Here is an 18,169-nt window from a genome sequence, read left to right as displayed (position 1 = left end):
ATTAATCAGAACTGGCTTTGACAAGCACTGTGGCATTTGGACAAGAACAAACTGGGAGGAGGGTAGAGAGAATAGTGCAACAATGAATGAGTGGAAGCCCTAAATCTCTGTAAATGTTTATGAAAACTAATAAAATATAATTATAGGAAAAAAAAAACCAACAAGTGGCATCTTCCAAGTAGAGGGATGACTTGTGCCCAAACCACCCTGCTTGGCACCACATGATGGGAGTAGGGGATCCCTAAGATCTTCAGAAGTAGTGGGCATGCCCAAGACTGTCCAGGGTAGCAGGCCTTGGGGGACATGGCCTGAAGCGGGGTCAGCACAGAGCCTGGTGCCCAGAGCATGTGGGTTCTATTCATGTTTTATGTCCTTGGTCATTCCAGAAATCCCCTTGTAGAAGGGTCACCTCCATCCTTTATTTGCCCTCCAGGAATAGAATAATTTCACCCTAACTCATGAGCCCACCCCTGAATTTCCCCTTGGTGCCACTCCAAAAGTCTGCCTTGAAAATCCACCAGTCTTCTTCAAGTGCCGTTGTTATTGTGGTTGTTAGGTGCTGTCTAGTCGCGGTCCTGTGAACATCAGCTCTGAACCCTGTCCTGTCCTGTGCCATCCTCAAGCTTTCTGACCAGTCACTGCGTTAGTCCACCTGGCTGAAGTTCTTTGTGTCTTTTGCCCACCCTCCCCCTTCCCAAGTATGATGTCCCTCTCTAAGGAATAGCCACTCCTAGCTAGTGCCCATTGGTCCTCTTTAACTTTCTCTCTGAGCCAAGATTGCTGCCTCACCCCAGCTCAGCAGGAAGGAGACGTCTCACCATCCTCTGCGGGCTCCCTGTGCTGAGAAGAAAGGAAATTGATTGCGTTAGCGCTTCCTGAAAGTTCACTTGGAGAGCACCTTATATCTGCCTGACTTTTCGGCACCATCGTTTCATACTCAGGACCCCAGACTTCTCTAGGTAGCTTCTCTCTCCTCTAAAAACCACAGAGTACCCTCTGCCCTGCCTGAGGCCTCGCCCCAGTGCAGCCCCTGACTTCTGCAGAACCTCACCACTACTTCCGGTCCCCGGAGTCTCACCCATCCTCTGCCTGCGGGCACCTCCCCAGAACTTTCTCCCCAAAGGATGGCCTCTGTGACGCTCTTAGGGCGACTTCCCCAAGCTTGTGCCTCTTGGCTTGGCCTCCTGCTGCTGGTCTGCTGTCTGTGGCTCCCAGGTGAGGGCTGAGGCTGGGGGTTTGGTGAGTTGGGGTGGGAAGTGGGACAAGCAGCGCCAACTGCATCCTGCTGGTCCGGTTCCTGCTCATACCCTTCCTGGTACTCCATTCTGATGGGGGGGAGGGTGTCCCCAAGTCCTTGGGAGAAAACTATGGCTCCTTAACTGGACATCAGGCCTCTGAGACCTGGTCCCTTTGTGTGACTTGTGACATACACACGTACTTAGTCATCAGGACCCCTGGTCTTTGCCTGTGCCAGGAACTCTGTTTCCTCCCACATGGCTAACTTCTATTCATCCTTCACAACTTACTCTACATACCCCCTCCTCCAGGAAGGCGTCCCTGACCACATTGCCTTCATTCAGTTCAGGCCGGACCAGGCCTCTCTCAGAATTCTCCCTGGTCTTGGGTTTTCTCCACTGGACTGACACTGTGAGGGCAGACATTCCCAGGAGGCACCTGCAGAGGGATGAGTAGGGGGACCCTGGGGCAGCTAGCTGAGCCCTCCTCTCTCCCCATAGGTGCCCAAGGGCAGGCGTCCCTACTTCAGGTGGAGCCTCTGAACCCAATATTACCTCTTGGAAAGTCCATCCTGGTGAACTGCACTGTCAGCTGTACCAATCCTGAGAACATTGCCCTGGAGACGTTCCTGTCCAAGGAGCCAGCAGGCAGGGGACCGAACTGGTCAGCCTTCTGGCTCACCAACGTGTCTGCTGATGACGATGCTATCTGTTCTGCTTTCTGCAACGGCTCCCAGATAGTAAAATCCACCAGCATCACGGTGTACAGTGAGTGGACAGGGCGGGCGGCTGGCAGTGGGCGGCAGGTGGGGGAATTTGCAGGAATGAATTGGAGCGAGGCCTGAATGAGAGTGTGTGTGAGAGAAACAGAGACAGAGAGGCAGACATGCTTAGAGAAACACACATCAACCTTTTTCCGGGACAAAACCAAACCAACCCTCACTGTCATCGAATCGAGGATGACTCACGGTGACCCGGCCTTGAGTTCCTGGAACTGTAAAACATTAGGGGAAAGGACAGTCCACTTTTCGGGTAAAGGACAGCACTAAGAGTCACTGGTGGATGTGAAGCTCTGACCTTTGCAAAACAGCTAGTAGTGTTAGTTTTTGCCAGGGCAGCAGTTGTAAAAACAATCTATCTGAGTTGCAGCTACCATTCCTAAAAAATGTTTCCTTGTTTGTTTTACCTATTAATTTCATTTTGGGCAGTAGATAAAAATTCATGTGGGTCAAAAAAAAATTTTGGGGAGCAGGAGTGGCATCCACTTCCTAAACAACATGCCTCCGGAAACTCTATGAACTTGGATAAATGTTGATAGTTGTAGAGGGGCTTCAGGCCTTTTATTCATAGGATCACTATGAGTCGTGCTGGACTTGAAGACAATGCTCAACAATGTAAAATGACATTTGCTAGTCTTTGGCTGCATGAAAGTGAGGCTCTGACGCATATTCCTTCATGCAGGCCTTACAAAAGCCTACAGGAGGCAGGTGTCACTACCAATCTTGCTTCAAAAATGAGGAAACTGAGGTTTGAGGATGAGGTTTCAGTTGGCAGTGGCAGGCAGTCTGATGTCCTTACCTGCTCTTAAGAGGCGGACTGCTTCCCATGCCTTCCATCTGCCTGCTGCCACTTTCTCACAGAGGCTGTGGATTTCACCACATTAAAAGAAAGGGGACTCCTGTTATGAGTGAACTTGGGGGGAGGGATTGCATAACAGTGGAAGGGTTTTACTTTTCAAGGAGAAGAGTGAACCAGGGGAGAGGGGATGGGCAGGGAGAAAAGTGCAACAATGAATGACTGGAAACCCTAAGTCTCTATGAACTTTCATTAAAATTAATTTTTAAAAAGGGGGGGAAAGAAAACTAGAGTAAATTGAAGACCAAATATAAAAAGAAAAAGAAAGGGGGGGGAATAAAGAGGACAGACAACAGCAGAATATGTCACCCCTAATGAATGCTGTTCTGCGCAGTCTTTGTAGGACAATGTAGTGTGTACAGTTAAGCCCCTCGGTATGTGTGTGTGTGGGGGGGGGCACATGCTTACAACTAGGTGTCAGTTTATCCTGTGATTACATTGTCAAGGTCCTCTGTTATTGTTGTTAGGTGCCATCAAGTTACCTGTGAACCACAGAGGTCCTATGTACAACAGATCTAAAACCTGCCCTATCCTGAGCTAGTCTCATTGACTCTGACACACCTAACCTCATTGCCCCAGTTATCGTGTCAATCCATCTCGTCAGGGTCTTCCTGTCCTGCACTGTCCCTCCACCCTTCTGAGCATGATGTCCTTCTTCTCCGAGGACTGGTTCCTCCTGGCCACATGCCCAAAGTATTTGAGACAAAGCTTCAAAATCCTAACCTCCAAGAAGAAACTTGGTTTCATTCTCTCCAAGACAGTTTTTCTCTTTCTTGACATTTTTTGTTTTCTTGGTGGTCCTTGTATGTTCAAGACTCTTCTCCAGCACTACAACTTAAAGTCATCAATTATTCTTCTGTCATCCTTAGTCATTGTCCAGCTCTCTGATGCATAGCAAGTAATAGCAAAGACCATGACCTGGATCAGGTACACCTTAGTCTTTAGACTGATATTGTTGCTTCTCAGTACCCTGGGGAGATCCCTGACTACAGATTTTCCCAGTGTAACTCGTACAATGTCTGGATGAGCTTCCAGATTGATTTATGCTGGGAAGCAGGAGTGACATCCACTTCTTAAACTTGATACCTCTGGAAACTCTACAAACTCTCTAAACTCTATAAACATACAGAAATGTTAGTTATAGAAAAGAGTTACTTACTCTCAGACATATTCAACTTGATGACACTATGACCACTGCTAAATGAGACTGGTGCTGTTATATCTGGAGGAACACTCTTCCTCTTTGTACATCACTCTTTGTCAATGTGCTGTGTGAAGTAACCTGGGTTTGCTGTAATTCTGAACCTTGTGCCATTGGGGTATCAAATACCAGAATGGTTTCTCAATGTGGACAGCGTTTGGTGGAGCTCCCAGTTGTAAAACAGGTTTGGAAGCAGGAGTGGCATCCACTTCCTAAACCACATGCCTCTGGAAACTCTGTGAACTTGGAGAAATGACAATAGTTATGGAAAGGCATGAAGTCTTTTGTTCATAGAGTCTCTATGAGTCATGTTTGACTCAATGGCAATCAACGGAAACAATAACAATTTATCTTTTGACTTCCTGGCTGCTGGTACCAAGAGTGTTGGTTGTGGAGCCAAGCAAGCTGTAATTGTTAAAAACCTCAATCTCTTCTCCATCCATCATGGTGCTGCCAGTTGGCCCAGAGGTGAGAAACTTTGTCTTCTTGATATTAAGTTTCAATCCATACTGAAGACTACAGCCCTCAAGGTTCCACAGCAAATGTCTCAGGTCCTCCTCAGTGTGTCATCTGCATAATGCAGGTTTGATGAGTCTTCCTCCAATCCTGATGTCACATTACTCCTCATAGAGCCCAGTCTCCCAGGTGATTTGTTCCAGATATAGATCGAAAAGGCATGGAGATAGGACACATCCTGATGTCTATCTTTCCTGATCTTGAACCATGCAGTGTTTCCTTGCTCTGTTCTGACAACTGCCTCCTGGTCCAAGTGTAGGTTTTGCATAAGTACAATCTGAGATTCCCGTTTTTCTCAGAGTTAGCCACACTTTGTCATGATCCATGCAGTCAAATGCCTTTGCATAGTCAAGGAAACACAGATAGACATTTCGCTGGTACACTCTGCTTTGAGCTAAACGCTATCTACCATTGACTGTGAGCTCAGTCCTTAGTGCCACGACCTCTTCTAAACCCCACCTGCACTTCGGGCAGTTCTCTGTTGATGTGCTGTTCTGATATTTTTTTTTTTAATTTCAGTATTTTTTGTGTGTACCATCAAATCAGATCTGACTGATACAGGAGGAGATTGTTCTTCCTTCTCCAGCAGAGCATCTGGTGGATTCGAACCGCGCACCTCTGAGATTGCAGTGTTCTGATCACTTTTTTTATAATCTTCAACAGGATCTTGCTTGCATGTAATATTAGTGATATTATTCAATAATTTCCACACTCTGTTGGGCCACCATTTGTTTGTTTGTTTTTAAATGAGAACAAACGTAGATCTCTTCCAGTTAGTTGGCCAGGTGGTTGTCCTCCAGGTTTCTTTTACTTTGTTAACTTAATTAACTATTTGTTATACAAAATCCACTATGTGGTGGCCACAGATGGAGCCTGGGTCCTCTGCACGGAGACTGTGATGCGAGGCTTTACAGGATGGTCAGTGAATTCCTAGTAGGGAAACTTGGTGGACACAGTCTCTTTGCAGAGATTTGGGATCAAGTAGCTGCAAGTCTTAGATGTGACATCAAAGGTGGCCTTGGTGAAGTTTCCCAGCATAGCTGTGCAGCCCCTGGCTGAGGTGTAACAGTCATCAATTCCAGCCATCAGCAGCAGCTTCTTGGGCACAGGGGCTGAGATGATTCCAGTGCCTCGGGGTGCAGGGATCAGACGTACCAACACAGAGCCACAGCACTCAATCACCTTGCAGGGAACGGTGTGAGCCTTGCCAAACTTGTCCCCCCAGTAGCCATGCCTCACAGGGACAGTGGAGAGCTTGGCCAGGAAAATAGCCCCACGGATGGCAGTAGCCACCTCCTTGGAGCACTTGACGCTCAAGCCAACTTGTCCATTATAGTCTCCAATGGTGACAAAGGCCTTGAACCTGGTCCGCTGGCCAGCACATGTCTGCTTCTGCACTGGCATGATTTTCAAGACCTCATCCTTGAGGGACATGCCCAGAAAAAAGTCAATGATCTCGGCAGTGAGAAGAGATAAATCTCCTGCGAGGATTTGATTTTCGTATCTCTGACCAGACGACCCAGTTTGGTAACAGGAAGCCACTTCTTGTCCTTGGCTTTGCTTCCTCGAGCTCTGCGGGCCCTCTCATGGCCCCGTCCATGGCCCACAGCCCTGACCCCACATACCGCTACCAAAGCCTCTGCAGAAACCACCGCGGGCTCCAGGGCCCCCAGGGCCTCCAGGCCCTCCTGCTGCACCATTCGGTGTTTTCTCGGAGAAGAAGATTCTCCAGATTTTTTGGCCCAACCTGGTGAGTGCGTCCAGGACAGCGACCAGGCAGCATCTGTTTGTTGAAATATGTCAATTAGTATGTCGTCAATTCCTGGGGCCTTGTTTTTTTTTGTGCGTGTGTACCGTCAAATTAGACCTGACTGGTACAGGAGAAGATTGCCCCTCCTTCTCCAGCAGAGCATCTGGTAGATTTGAACCATGTACCTCTAGGATTGCAGTGCAGCTTCTTGCCACTAGGCCACCAGAGCTCCCTTCTTCCAGCGGTTCTTAATGCTTCCTGGATCAGGGTACTTTATAAAATGCTGGTGAACAAGGATTTCCATGTAAAGACTTAGCACTGCCTTTAAAGCCACAGGCAATGACCATTACTTCATATGCATGTGTGAACTAGACAATGAATAAGGAAGCCTGGAGACGAACAGTCTTTGGATTTGGTGGTGGTGGTGATGAAGAATTATCTGCCTTGGAGGAAGGGCTGCGAGGTTGCAACTTAGAGGTAAGGACAGTGAAACTTGGTCTCATATCCTCTGGGCATGTCGTCAGGAACAGTCAGTCAGTCCTTGGAAAAAGACATTATACTTGGAAAAGCAGAGGATCAGTGAGAGGAAGACCTTTAAAGAAATAGAAGCAGTGGCTACAAAAGGATTAAGCACAGCAGAGGTTCTGAGGGTGGTGAAGAACAGGGCAGGGGGTTGGGTTGTTACTATGAGTTGGAGTTGGCTGCACCTACCAACCAGCAGCACACCTGCGTGTGCCTGTGTGTACGTGTGTGCTTCTGTGCACCAGTATCTGTGTGTCTGTCTCTGTATATGTACATCCATGCCAATATCAGTCAGAATGTGTCTGGTGGAGTAGGTGTTGTGCCAGTACCTATGTCTGTATTCTTATCTCTGTTCTTGTCTGTGTTTCTGTGTGGCTAAAGGGTGCCATAATGGATAAGAAATTACACTGCCAAGCCAAAGGCAGGTGGTTCAAATCCACCAGCTGCTCCACAGGAGAAAGAAACGCAATCTCCATCTATGGAATTGATGTTCTTGTTGTTGTTATGTTCCGTCGAGTCACCTGCGACTCATAGCAACACTACATACAACAGCCCTAAACTCTGCACTATCTTGTGCCAATCTCACCGTCTCTGACACACCTACCCCCGTTACCCCAATCACTGAATCAAATCTCATCAAGGGTCTTCCTCTCCTGTGCTGTCCCTCCACCCTCCCAAGCATCATGTCCGTCTCCATGGACTGATCCCTCCTTGAAACATGCCCAAAGTATGTCAGGCAGAGTTTCAGAATCCTTGCCTTCAAGAAGCAGCACGGTTTCACCCTCTCCAGGACAAACCTGTTCTATTTCCTAGCAGTCCATGGTATGTTCAATACTCTTCTCCAACACCACAGCTCAAAGGCATCAATTCTCCTTCTATCCTCCCTAGTCATTGTCCTGCTCTCTGATGCATAGCAAGTGATTGCAAAAACCATGGCCTGTATCAGACGCACCTTAGTCTCCACCCTGAGATAGTTGTATTTCAGTACTTTAGAAAGGTCTCTAACCACAGATTTTCCCATCGCAGTACGTCTTTTAATTTCCTCTGAAAACCTGCTGGAGAGTCAGCTATGAGTTGGTTCAAGCTTCACAGTGAGTTGAGTTGAATGAGTACCTCTGTCTGTGTGAGCTCATCTGGGAGACCGGCAGGACTGTGCCCTGGAAGGGGAGGACCTGCCTGTGCCCCTGTGGACACTCCCCTGGATGCCTCCGTCCAGTGCTGCCATGAACCCACAGTCTGGCTCTTCCTGGCACCACATCAAGTGGGAGTTTGATGTCCGCGCCATTGAGGGTTTTTGTTGTTCTTAGATGCCATGTAGTTGAGTCTGACCCACAGCAACCCTATGAACAACAGATCTGAACACTGTCCTATCCTGTGCCGACCTCACACTTTCTGACACACTTGAGCCCACAGTAGCAATCTCAATCCACCCAGCTGAGGGTTTTCCTTTCCTTTGCCATCTCTCCACTTCTCAAGCATGTTCTCTCCAAGAAATAGCACCTCCTAGAGACATGCCCAAAACATGTGGAGAGAAGCTTTATGATCTTTGCCTCTAAGGACTCTTGCTGCAGCCTCTCCAAGACATATCTGTTTGTTATTTTGGCCATCCATGGATATTCAGTACTCTTCTCCAGCACTAAAGCTCAAAGGCACCAATTCTTCTTCTGTCATCTTTAGTCATTGCCCAGCTCTCAGACACTTCACATGTGATTGAAAAGACCATGCACCTTAGTCCTCCAACTGACATCATTGCTCCTCAATAATTTGGAGAGGGTCTCTGACTTCATACTTTCCCAGTGCAGTAAGTTTCTTGATCTCCTGTCTGATGGTACCAAGGATATGGATTGTGGACTCGATTAAGATGAAATAAATTTGTTCCCATTCCAAAGAAGGGTGACCCAACTGAGTGCGGAAACTACAGAACAATATCATTGATTTCACATGCAAGCAAGATTCTACTGAAGATTATCCAAAAATTATTGGAACAGCACATCAGCAGAGAATTGCCAGAAGTCCAGGCTGGGTTTGAAGGGGTCATGGTACTAGGGATATTGTAGCTGATGTTAGATGGATCTTAGCTGAAAGCAGGGAATACCAGAAGAATGTCTATCTGTGTTTCATTGATTATGCAAAGGCATTTGACTGTGTGGATCATAACAAACTGTGGCTGACTCTGAGAAGAATGGGAATCCCAGAACATTTAATTGTGCTAATGCGAAACCTATACTTGGACCAGGAGGCAGTTGTCAGAACAGAGCAGGGTAACACTGCATGGTTCAAAATTGGGAAGGGTGTATGCCAGGGATGCGTCCTGTCTCCATACCTTTTCAACCTGTATGCAGAGCAGATTATCCGGGAGGCTGAGCTCTATGAGGAGAATTGTGGCATCAGGATTGGTGGAAGATCTATTAACAATCTGCGTCATGCAGATGACACAACCTTGCTTGCTGAAACTGAGGAGGGCCTCATGCACTTGCTGCAGAGGGTCAAGGACTGCAGCCTTCAGTATGGACTGAGGCTCAATGTCCAGAAGACAAAGATTCTCACCACTGCACCAGTTGGTAGCATCAGGATGGATGGCAAAGAGATTGAGATTGTTCACAGCTTCAGTTTACTTGGCTCCACGGTCAACACTCTTGGCACCAGCAGTCAGCAAATCAAAAAACGTATTGCAATGGGAAAGTCTGCTGTTAATGACCTCTCTAAAGTACTCAAGAGCAATGGTGTCTCTCTGGAGACTAAGGTGCACCTGATACAGGCCACAGTCTTTGCAATCACTTGTCATGCATCAGAGAGTTGGGCAATGACTAGGGAGGACAGAAGAATTGATGCCTTTGAGCTGTGGTGCTGGAGAGGAGTATTGAATGTTCCATGGACTGCCAAGAAAACAAACAGATTCATCCTGGAGAGGGTTAAACCAAGCTACTCCTTGGAGGCAAGGATTCTGGGGCTTCATCTGACATATTTTGGGATGTTGCAAGGAGGGACAGGTCCTTGGAGAGGGACATCATGCTTGGGAGGGTGGAGGGACGACGCAAGAGGGGAAGATCCTCTATAAGATGGATTGATTCAGTGTCTGGGGTATTGGGGATGGGTGTGTCAGAGGCAATGCGATTGACACAGGATAGAGCAGGGTTTAGGGCTGTCGCAAACGACTCAATGGCACATAACAACAACAACAATTGACAACTTTAATCTTTTCTCCACCTACCATGATATTGCCTATTAAGTCTACCAGTAAGAATTTTTGTTTTCATGATGTTGAGATACAATTAATATTGAAGACTCTATTGTTTGATCTTCTGCAACAAGTGCTTCAAATCCTCCTCACTTTCAGCAAGTCAAGTTGCGTCATCTGCCTAATCCAATTTATTGATGAGACTTCCTCCCATCCGAATGCCACATTCTTTTGTTGTTGTTGTTGTTGTTTATTTTTATTAATTTTAATGAACATTTACAGAGATTTGGATTTCCATTCATTCATTGTTGCACTTTTGTTCTTGCGTACCCCTCCTGCCCAGTGCCACATTCTTCTTTATAGAGTTCAACTTCTCAAATAATTTGCTCATCAAAAAGATTGATATGGGCTACAGTCTTTGCAATTACATGCTATGCATCAGAGAGTTGGACAGTGATTAGGGATAATAGAAAGAGAATTGATGCCTTTGAGCTGTGGTGCTGGAGAAGAGTGTTGAATATACCATGCACTGCTAGGAGAACAAACAGGTTTTTGCTGGAGAGGGTGAAGCCAGAATGCTCCTTGGAGTCAAGGATTCTGAAGCTTCGTCTGACATACTTTGGGCATGTTGCAAGGAGGGACCGGTCCTTGGAGAGGGATGTCATGTTTGGGAGAGGGGAGGGACAGCACAAGAAAGGAATTTCCTGGATGAAATGGATCGATTCTGCGGTTGGAGTGATGGGAGTGAGGGTGCCAGAGATGGTGAGATTGGCACAGGATAGAGCAGGATTTAGGGCTCTTGCCCATAGGGTCACTATGACTCACAAGCGACTTGACGGCTCATAACAACAACAGTAATACAGATTGGATAGGTATGGACAGAGGTAACAACCCTGATACACATTTTTCTTAATTTTAAACCATATAGTGGCTGACTTCAAGAAGAATGGGAATCCCCGATTCTTGATTGTGCTTATGCTAAACTTATACTTGGACCAGGAGGCAGTTGTCAGAACAGAGCAAGGAAACACTGCATGGTTCAAAATGGGGAAGGGTCTGCATCAAGGATGTGTCCTATCTCCATATCTTTTCAATCCATATGCAGGATAGATTATCCAGGAGGCTGGGCTCTATGATGAGAAGCGTGGCATCAGGAATAGAGGAAGACTCATCAACAACATGTATTAGGCAGATGATACAAACAACCTTGCTTGCTGAAACAGAGGAGGACCTGAAGAATTTGCTGCAGAAGGTCAAGGATTGCAGCCTTTAATATGGACTGAAACTCAATGTCAAGAAAACAAAGATTCTCACCACTGGGCTGATTGGCAGCATCATGATAAATGGTGAAGAGATTGAGATTGTTGACAGCTTCAATTTGCTTGGCTCCACAATCAACACTCTTGGTATCAGCAGCCAGGAAATTAAAAGATGAACTGCGAGCTCTGGTGGCCTAGTGGCAAGAAGCTGCAACTGCAACCTCAGAGGTGCATGGTTCAAATCCACCAGATGCTCTGCTGGAGAAGGAGGATCAATCTCTTCCTGTACCAGTCAGATCTGATTTGACGGCACACACAAAAAATAATGAAATAAAATAAATTTTTAAAAAATGAATTGCCTTGGGAAAGTCTATTGTCAGAGACCTGTCCAGGGTACTAAGGAGCAACAATGTCAGTCTGGAGACTAAGGTGAACCTGATACAGGACATAGTCCTTGCCATTACTTGCTATGCATCAGAGAGCTGAGTAATGACTAGGGATGATAGAAGGGAGTTGATGCCTTTGAGCTGTGGTGCTGGAGAAGAGTATTGAATATACCATGGACTTCTAGGAGAACAAACAAGTTTGTCTTGGACATGGTGAACCCAGGCTGCTCCTTGGAGGTAAGGATTCTAAAGCTTCATCTGACATGTTGCCAGGAGGGATCAGTCCATGGAGAGGGACATCATGCTTGGGAGGGTGGAGGGACAGCACAAGAGAAGAAGACCCTGATGAGATGGATTGATTCTGTCACTGGGGTAGTGGGGATAGGTGTGTTAGAGACAATAAGATTGGCAAGAGATAGAGCAGGGTTTAGGGCTGTTGTACCCTATGGTTGCTGTGAGTCACAAGGGACTTGACGGCACATAACAACAAGTGTTACCTTGGAGTTATTTTGGAGTTAGGTGAAGTGGTGGACTCTGTAGGATGGCACTTTTGTTTTGGTTGAGGATCTGTGTGGATTGTGTGGTTGTTTTTCTATTTTTTCTCTATTTGCTCTACTGAAATAACACAGAGTTGCTGCAATGATGGACAACTGGGCCAGAGGTATGTTAAACACCATAATTGGCTACCCATCATGGGCAGTTTTTGTTGGAGCTCCCAGATTGATTCAGGTTTGGAAGTGGGACTGGCATCCACTTCCTAAACTACAAGCCTCTGGAAAGTCTACATACTTGGAGAGATGGTGATAGTTATAGAAAGGCTTCAGGCCTTTGTTCATTTTCTGTTTATATATGTATCCTTCGTACTCAGTCTATATGGTAGACAAATCATTAAAGAAGTAAGACTCTATGAAGAAACATGTGGCATCAGAATAAAAGGGGACTGAAGAAGTAGTGGAATGCTCCCAGATGGGTGCTTGTGGGTGGGGAGAGCCAATGAGAATGCACGATTATGGAGAAATGTGGAATGACAGAGCTCATGGAGTTTGAACCATGCTCTGGTTCTTAAATTTGGTAGGGCCCAAGGGCCTGTTTTTAATTGCTTCTGGTCAAACATTCTTCTAGGTCGTGTAGCCCTGGTCTGTTCACTTGCTATATAAAGGTAACTCGTGTTTGCTGTGAAGCTGAACTGTGACACTGATGTGTCAAATGCGAGAATGGTTACCCATGGTGGACAGCATTTGGTGGGGCTCCCCAATTAAAATAAGCTTGGAAGCAGGAGTGGCATCAACTTCCAAAATAGCTTGCCTCCGGAAACCCTATGAACCTGGAGAGAGGATGAAAGTTATACAAGTGTTCCGTCTTTCATTCTTAGGGTCTCTATGAGTCGCCTACAACTCAACGGCACTTAACAACAACAACAACAGTGTTACCTTGCTCTGTTTGCACTACAGCCTCTTGGTTTAGAAACAGGTCTTGTATGAGTACAATTAACTGTTCTGGGATTCCCATTCTTCTCAATGTTAGCCATAACTTATTATCCAAACAGTCAAATATATGTTGTTGTTGTTGTTGTTATGTGCCATCGAGTCATTTGCGACTCATAGCGACCCTATGTACAACAGCCCTAAACTCTGCTCTGGCCTGTGCCAATCGCACTGTCTCCAACACTCCCATCCCAATTATCCCAGTCACTGAATCAATCCACCTCATAGAGGGCCTTCCTCTCCTGCGCTGTCCCTCCACCCTCCCAAGCATGATGTCCTTCTCCAAGGACTGGTCTCTCCTCACAACATGTCCAAAGTATGTTAGACGGAGTCTCAGAATCCTTGCCTCCAAGGAGCCACCCGGTTTAACCCTTTCCAGGACAAATCTGTTTGTTTCCTAGCAGTCCATGGTATTCTCAATACTCTTCTCCAGCACCACAGCTCAAAGGTATCAATTCTCCTTCTATCCTCTTTGGTCATTGTCCAACTCTCTGATGCATAGCAAGTGATTGCGAAGACCAATAAATAGACATTCTTCTGGTGTTTTCCACTTTCAGCCAGGATCTGTTTGACATCAGCAAGGATATCCTTGGTGCCATGGTCTCTTTTAAATTCAGGTAGAACTTCTAGCAGTTCCCTGTCTATGTACTGTTCTGTTGTTATGTGGTGTGACTTGACGGCACATAACAACAACAACAACAGGTTTGGAACAAGCTCTGGAAGTAGTAGCCACCACCTGTAAGTGGAGGCCAGGAGCTGGGAAGAAGGGCCAACAGAGTCTCTGGAGGTGACAGGCTTGAGGCTGGTGGACACTGGGATCTGGAGTTTGGAAAACGCAGACTTGAGCCTGGACTGTTACTTGCTGGCTGTGTCCATGGGCAAACCACCTTATCTCTCCACCATCTACAGCAACAACAACACAACAGAGTGGATTTCATTTGTCTGCTGCAGGGTCTAAGGATGCTCCAAGTAAACAGAAACTCTTCACGAGTACTGTGAATACCATTTAGTATTTTTATTATTGGGCGTCATCGAGTGGGCTCGGGTTCACAGCAAGCCCACATACACCGGATTGACATCTTGCCTTCTCCTATGCCTTCCTCACAATCTCTGCCTTGCTTAAGCCCACTGTTGCTGTCACTGTGCCAGTCCATCTCTCAGGACTTTGTCTACTTTGTGGACCTTCTGGGTAACCAAACCCTTTTCAAGGACTGGCCGCTCTTGACAACATACTTTCAGAAAAAAGACTCACTGCCATGGAGTCAATTTGAATTCGTAGCCAAGGTTTGCAACACAGAAAAATAATTGATGCCTTTAAGTTGTGGTGCTGAAGAAGAGTCTTGAACATAACATGGACCGCCAAGAAAACAAATAGGTCTCTCTTGGAAAAGGTGAAACCAAGTTTCTCGTTGGCGGCTAGGATTTTGAAGCTCTGTCTCACATACTTTGGGCACATGACCGGGAGGGACTGATCCTTGGAGAAGGACATCATGCTCAGAAGGGTGGAGGGACAGCACAGGAGAGAAAGACCCCGATGAGATGGATTGACACAGTAACTGGGGCAATAGGGGTTGGTGTGTCAGAGACAGTGAGACTGGCTCAGGACAGAGCAAGCTTCAAAGCTACTGTACATAGGGTTGCTGTGGGTCGCAGGCTACTCGATGGCACATAACAACAATAAAATGTGAAGGCTACCCCTCTTTCTCTTGAGCAAGCACTGGTGAGGTGAGTTCCCAATGCCAACCTTTTCACTAGCAGCACAACCTGTGCTCTGAGAGCTAGCACAGGGTATCTTAAATGCTCATAAACATTAGTTTCCTGCCTGCCTGCCTTTTCTTTTACAATAAGATCCTTGGGAAGAGAAAACCTCTTATTTTAGTGCTTTGGCAAGATCTCTGACAGTCCAGAAAAACATTAATACCAACACCACTTAGAATGACACACACACAGAGACATTTCTAAGTCTTTTATGTTTATTGAGTCAAAGCTCACAGTTCTGTCACACTGTGCTCTGTCTCCCCTGATCCCTGAGGGGAGGGGTGTGTGTGTGTGTGTGTGTGTGTGTGTGTGTGTGTGTGCGCGCGCGCGCGTGCGCTTAAACAGGGAATAAATGCCAGCCCTCTTGGATCCCTTGTAGAGTTCCCGGAGCGCGTGGTGCTGGAGCCCCTGCCCCCCTGGCAGCGGGTCGGTGAGAACCTCACCCTGAGATGCCGGGTGGACGAGGGAGCGCCCCGGGCCAACCTCACGGTGGTGCTGCTTCGCGGGGAGGAGGAGCTGCACCGGCAGTCCGCGGAGGGGGAGCCCGCCGAGGTCACGGTCACTGTCACGGTGCCTGCGCGCAGGGAGGACCACGGAGCCAACTTCACCTGCCGGACTGAACTGGACTTACGGAGCCGAGGGCTCGGACTCTTCGAGAACAGTTCGGCCTCCAGGCAACTCCGAACTTTTGGTGAAGTGGTGGGGTACCCATGGAGAGGGTGGACTTAGGAAGTGTAGGGGCGTTATTTTTTGGGGGGAGGAACTCCTGGGGAGAAAGGACCCCTCCTGCAGGAATTGCAGAGGCTTCTGGGAAGAACATGCTTGTGGCTATTGGGATAGGATGTCCTGGGATAAATGTCCATGCCTACAGTCTTTTTTTTTTAAATTATTAATTTCAATGAAAATTTACAGAGACTTTGAATTTCCATCCATTCATTGTTGCACTTTTCTCCCTCCTCACCCCTCCCCGCCAGTACACTCTTCTCTTTGAAAAGTAAAATTCTTTCATTGTTTTACAATCCCTCCCCCCAGGTCCACTCCACTACGCAGCCTTCATTCTAGGCTCCTGTCATGACTATGATACCTAAACACATATCCCTTTTAAACTGTTTTTTCCCTCATCTGTTTCAATGCAGTATATATAATTTATCCCATCTTTCAGAGTCTCCCCCCAACCCTGATATCAGTCTTGTTTTACAACAGTGGCACTATGCAGTATTTGTCCTTTTGTGGCTGAGATACTTCACTCAGCATAATGTCCTCCAGAGTCATCTGTTTTGAATAATATTGCATGAGTTCCCTGCTTTTCAATGCAGTGTAGTATTCCATTGTGTGAATATACCACAGCTTCTCTATCCATTCGTTTGTTGATGGACACTTGGGTTGTTTCCAACTCCTTGCTATTGTGAACAAAGCCGCGATAAACGTGGGTGTGCATATATCTGCTTGGATGTCAGTTATGGTCTCTTTGGGGCATATTCCCGGTAGTGGAATTGCTGGGTCAAATGGTATTTCTTTTTGCAACTTTTTGAGAAAGTGCCACACTGCTTTCCACAGTGGTTGCGCCTACAGTCTTTTGAGAAGGCTGTGACCCAGCTAAGGGATGGTTATGTCCTGGGACGAGGCGGCCGCAGAGCATCCTGGGGAAAAAACTTTCTAGGTGAAGGAATGAAAAAAATGTCCCAGGAAAGAGTGGCAGGCAGTCTGTCCTCTCTGCTCACATCTGACCCCTTTCCTCAGACCTGCCAAAGACCCGCCCGCTCCTCAGAGCCCCCTGGATTTTGGAGGTGGGCAGAGAGTCAAAAGTGGCCTGCTCCCTGGATGGAGTGTTTCCGGTCTGGGAGGCCGAGATGTCCTTGAAGCTGGGGAACCAGACGCTGAATCCCGTGGTCGTGAGGAATGGGGACATGCTCAATGCCACAGCCACGGCCACAGCGCAAGAGGAGCAGGAAGACGCCCAGGTTGCCTGCATCGTGACGTTGGGAGGCGAGAGCCTTGAGGCCCAAAAGACAGTGGCCATGTACAGTAAGACCGGGCAGGGTGGCCAGGAGGGCCCCTATCTAGTCTGGCAGAAGGGCAGACTGGGATTTAATAGATCTGGTCCAGCAATCAAAACCAAAATAATTACACGTGGGCGGGGCCTGAGTGACTCAAGAAGATTCTGAGGTTTTTAATTAGTCAGAGGCTCAGAGGAATGGGCGCACACGACGAGGGGGAGGGGCTGCGGAGCGGGTAGGTGTGGCCTGGAGGGGAGGGATGGGAGGGGGCCAGGTTGCAGGTGTGAGAAGGTTTGGATCAATTCCCCTCTAGGCTTTGTGGAACCCATCCTGAACCTGAGCAGTGCCAGTGCCCGGGAAGGTACCACGGTCACCGTGACTTGCACGGCCGAGACCCCAGTACAAGTTATACTAGAAGGAGTCCCGAACACGGGCCTGGGGCAGTTCGCCCAGCTTCAGCTAAACGCCACTGAGAATGATGACGGACGCAACTTCTCTTGTAAGGCGGTGCTCGAAGTAAGAGGGCACACCTTAGAAAAGAACACAAAAGTCCAGCTGCATGTCCTGTGTGAGTTGGTCACTCTGACCTTTAATCTCTCACCCTGATCTATAACTTGATTCTTCTTTCGCCCCATTGTGCCTCTGATGTCTTTGATCACATGGTGTCCCACACAGATGGCCCTAAGATTGACCGGACCCACTGCCCCCCGTACTTGAAGTGGAAAGAGAAGAGTTTGCAGGTCCTGAAATGCCAGGCCCGGGGCAACCCGGTTCCTAAACTGCAGTGTTTGCAAGAGGTCTCTGGAAGCGTGGTGCCCGTTGGGACCCCATTCTTCGTGAAGCTGACACACAACGGCACCTACCGCTGTGAGGCTGTCAGTTCGCTGGGCAACACTACCCTGGAAGTGGTGATGGATATTCAATGTGAGTTGAGACGAGGTGATGGGTGTTCAGTTGAGGCGAGGTTGTGACTCTAGACGGGCATCCTAGGAGGGGACCAGGGCGCATCTTTAACTCCGCCTCTCTGCACAGATCGGAACGCACAGTCTGTCACTATCGCCATAACGGTGTTAGTGGTCCTCAGCCTGCTGACTCTTGCAGTGGCCTCACTGTGCGTCTTTGGAGTGCAGAAGCGGAGCGGCACCTACCGCGTGGAACAAGGGAGCACCTCGCTGCCCCTTACAACTAGACAGCCAGATGGGCAGTCGGGGGAGGAACCGTCCTGAGCTGCAGTCTTCCGGGATCCCA

At 47.6% G+C, this 18,169-nt stretch overlaps 1 protein-coding gene across 1 annotated transcript; it reads left to right on the top strand.

The window, feature by feature from the left end:
- Window positions 1-1,124: 1,124 nt before the first annotated feature.
- On the top strand, window positions 1,125-18,147 carry ICAM3 (intercellular adhesion molecule 3). The gene is made up of 7 exons (XM_006898840.1): window positions 1,125-1,215; window positions 1,737-2,003; window positions 15,304-15,615; window positions 16,665-16,949; window positions 17,235-17,489; window positions 17,597-17,845; window positions 17,954-18,147. The coding sequence occupies exons 1-7, from the start codon at window positions 1,125-1,127 to the stop codon at window positions 18,145-18,147; spliced, it is 1,653 nt and encodes a 550-aa protein (XP_006898902.1).
- The last annotated feature ends 22 nt before the right edge of the window (window positions 18,148-18,169 follow it).

The sequence above is a fragment of the Elephantulus edwardii genome, unplaced genomic scaffold, assembly GCF_000299155.1.
Source record: "Elephantulus edwardii isolate Elephantulus edwardi_28Jun2011 unplaced genomic scaffold, EleEdw1.0 scaffold00237, whole genome shotgun sequence".
Classification (NCBI taxonomy): domain Eukaryota; kingdom Metazoa; phylum Chordata; class Mammalia; order Macroscelidea; family Macroscelididae; genus Elephantulus; species Elephantulus edwardii.
The sequence above is the reverse complement of the archived record's forward strand: the minus strand, read 5'-3'. Positions and strand labels throughout refer to the sequence as shown.

What these genes read in the sequence shown, in the direction of transcription:
- ICAM3 (XM_006898840.1), top strand. Translation starts at nt 1,125, where the DNA reads ATGGCCTCTGTGACGCTCTTAGGGCGACTTCCCCAAGCTTGTGCCTCT. An exon ending in AAAGACAGTGGCCATGTACA is followed by an intron (nt 16,950 to 17,234) that starts GTAAGACCGGGC and finishes ATTCCCCTCTAG; the next exon opens with GCTTTGTGGAACCCATCCTG. An exon ending in AGTCCAGCTGCATGTCCTGT is followed by an intron (nt 17,490 to 17,596) that starts GTGAGTTGGTCA and finishes TGTCCCACACAG; the next exon opens with ATGGCCCTAAGATTGACCGG.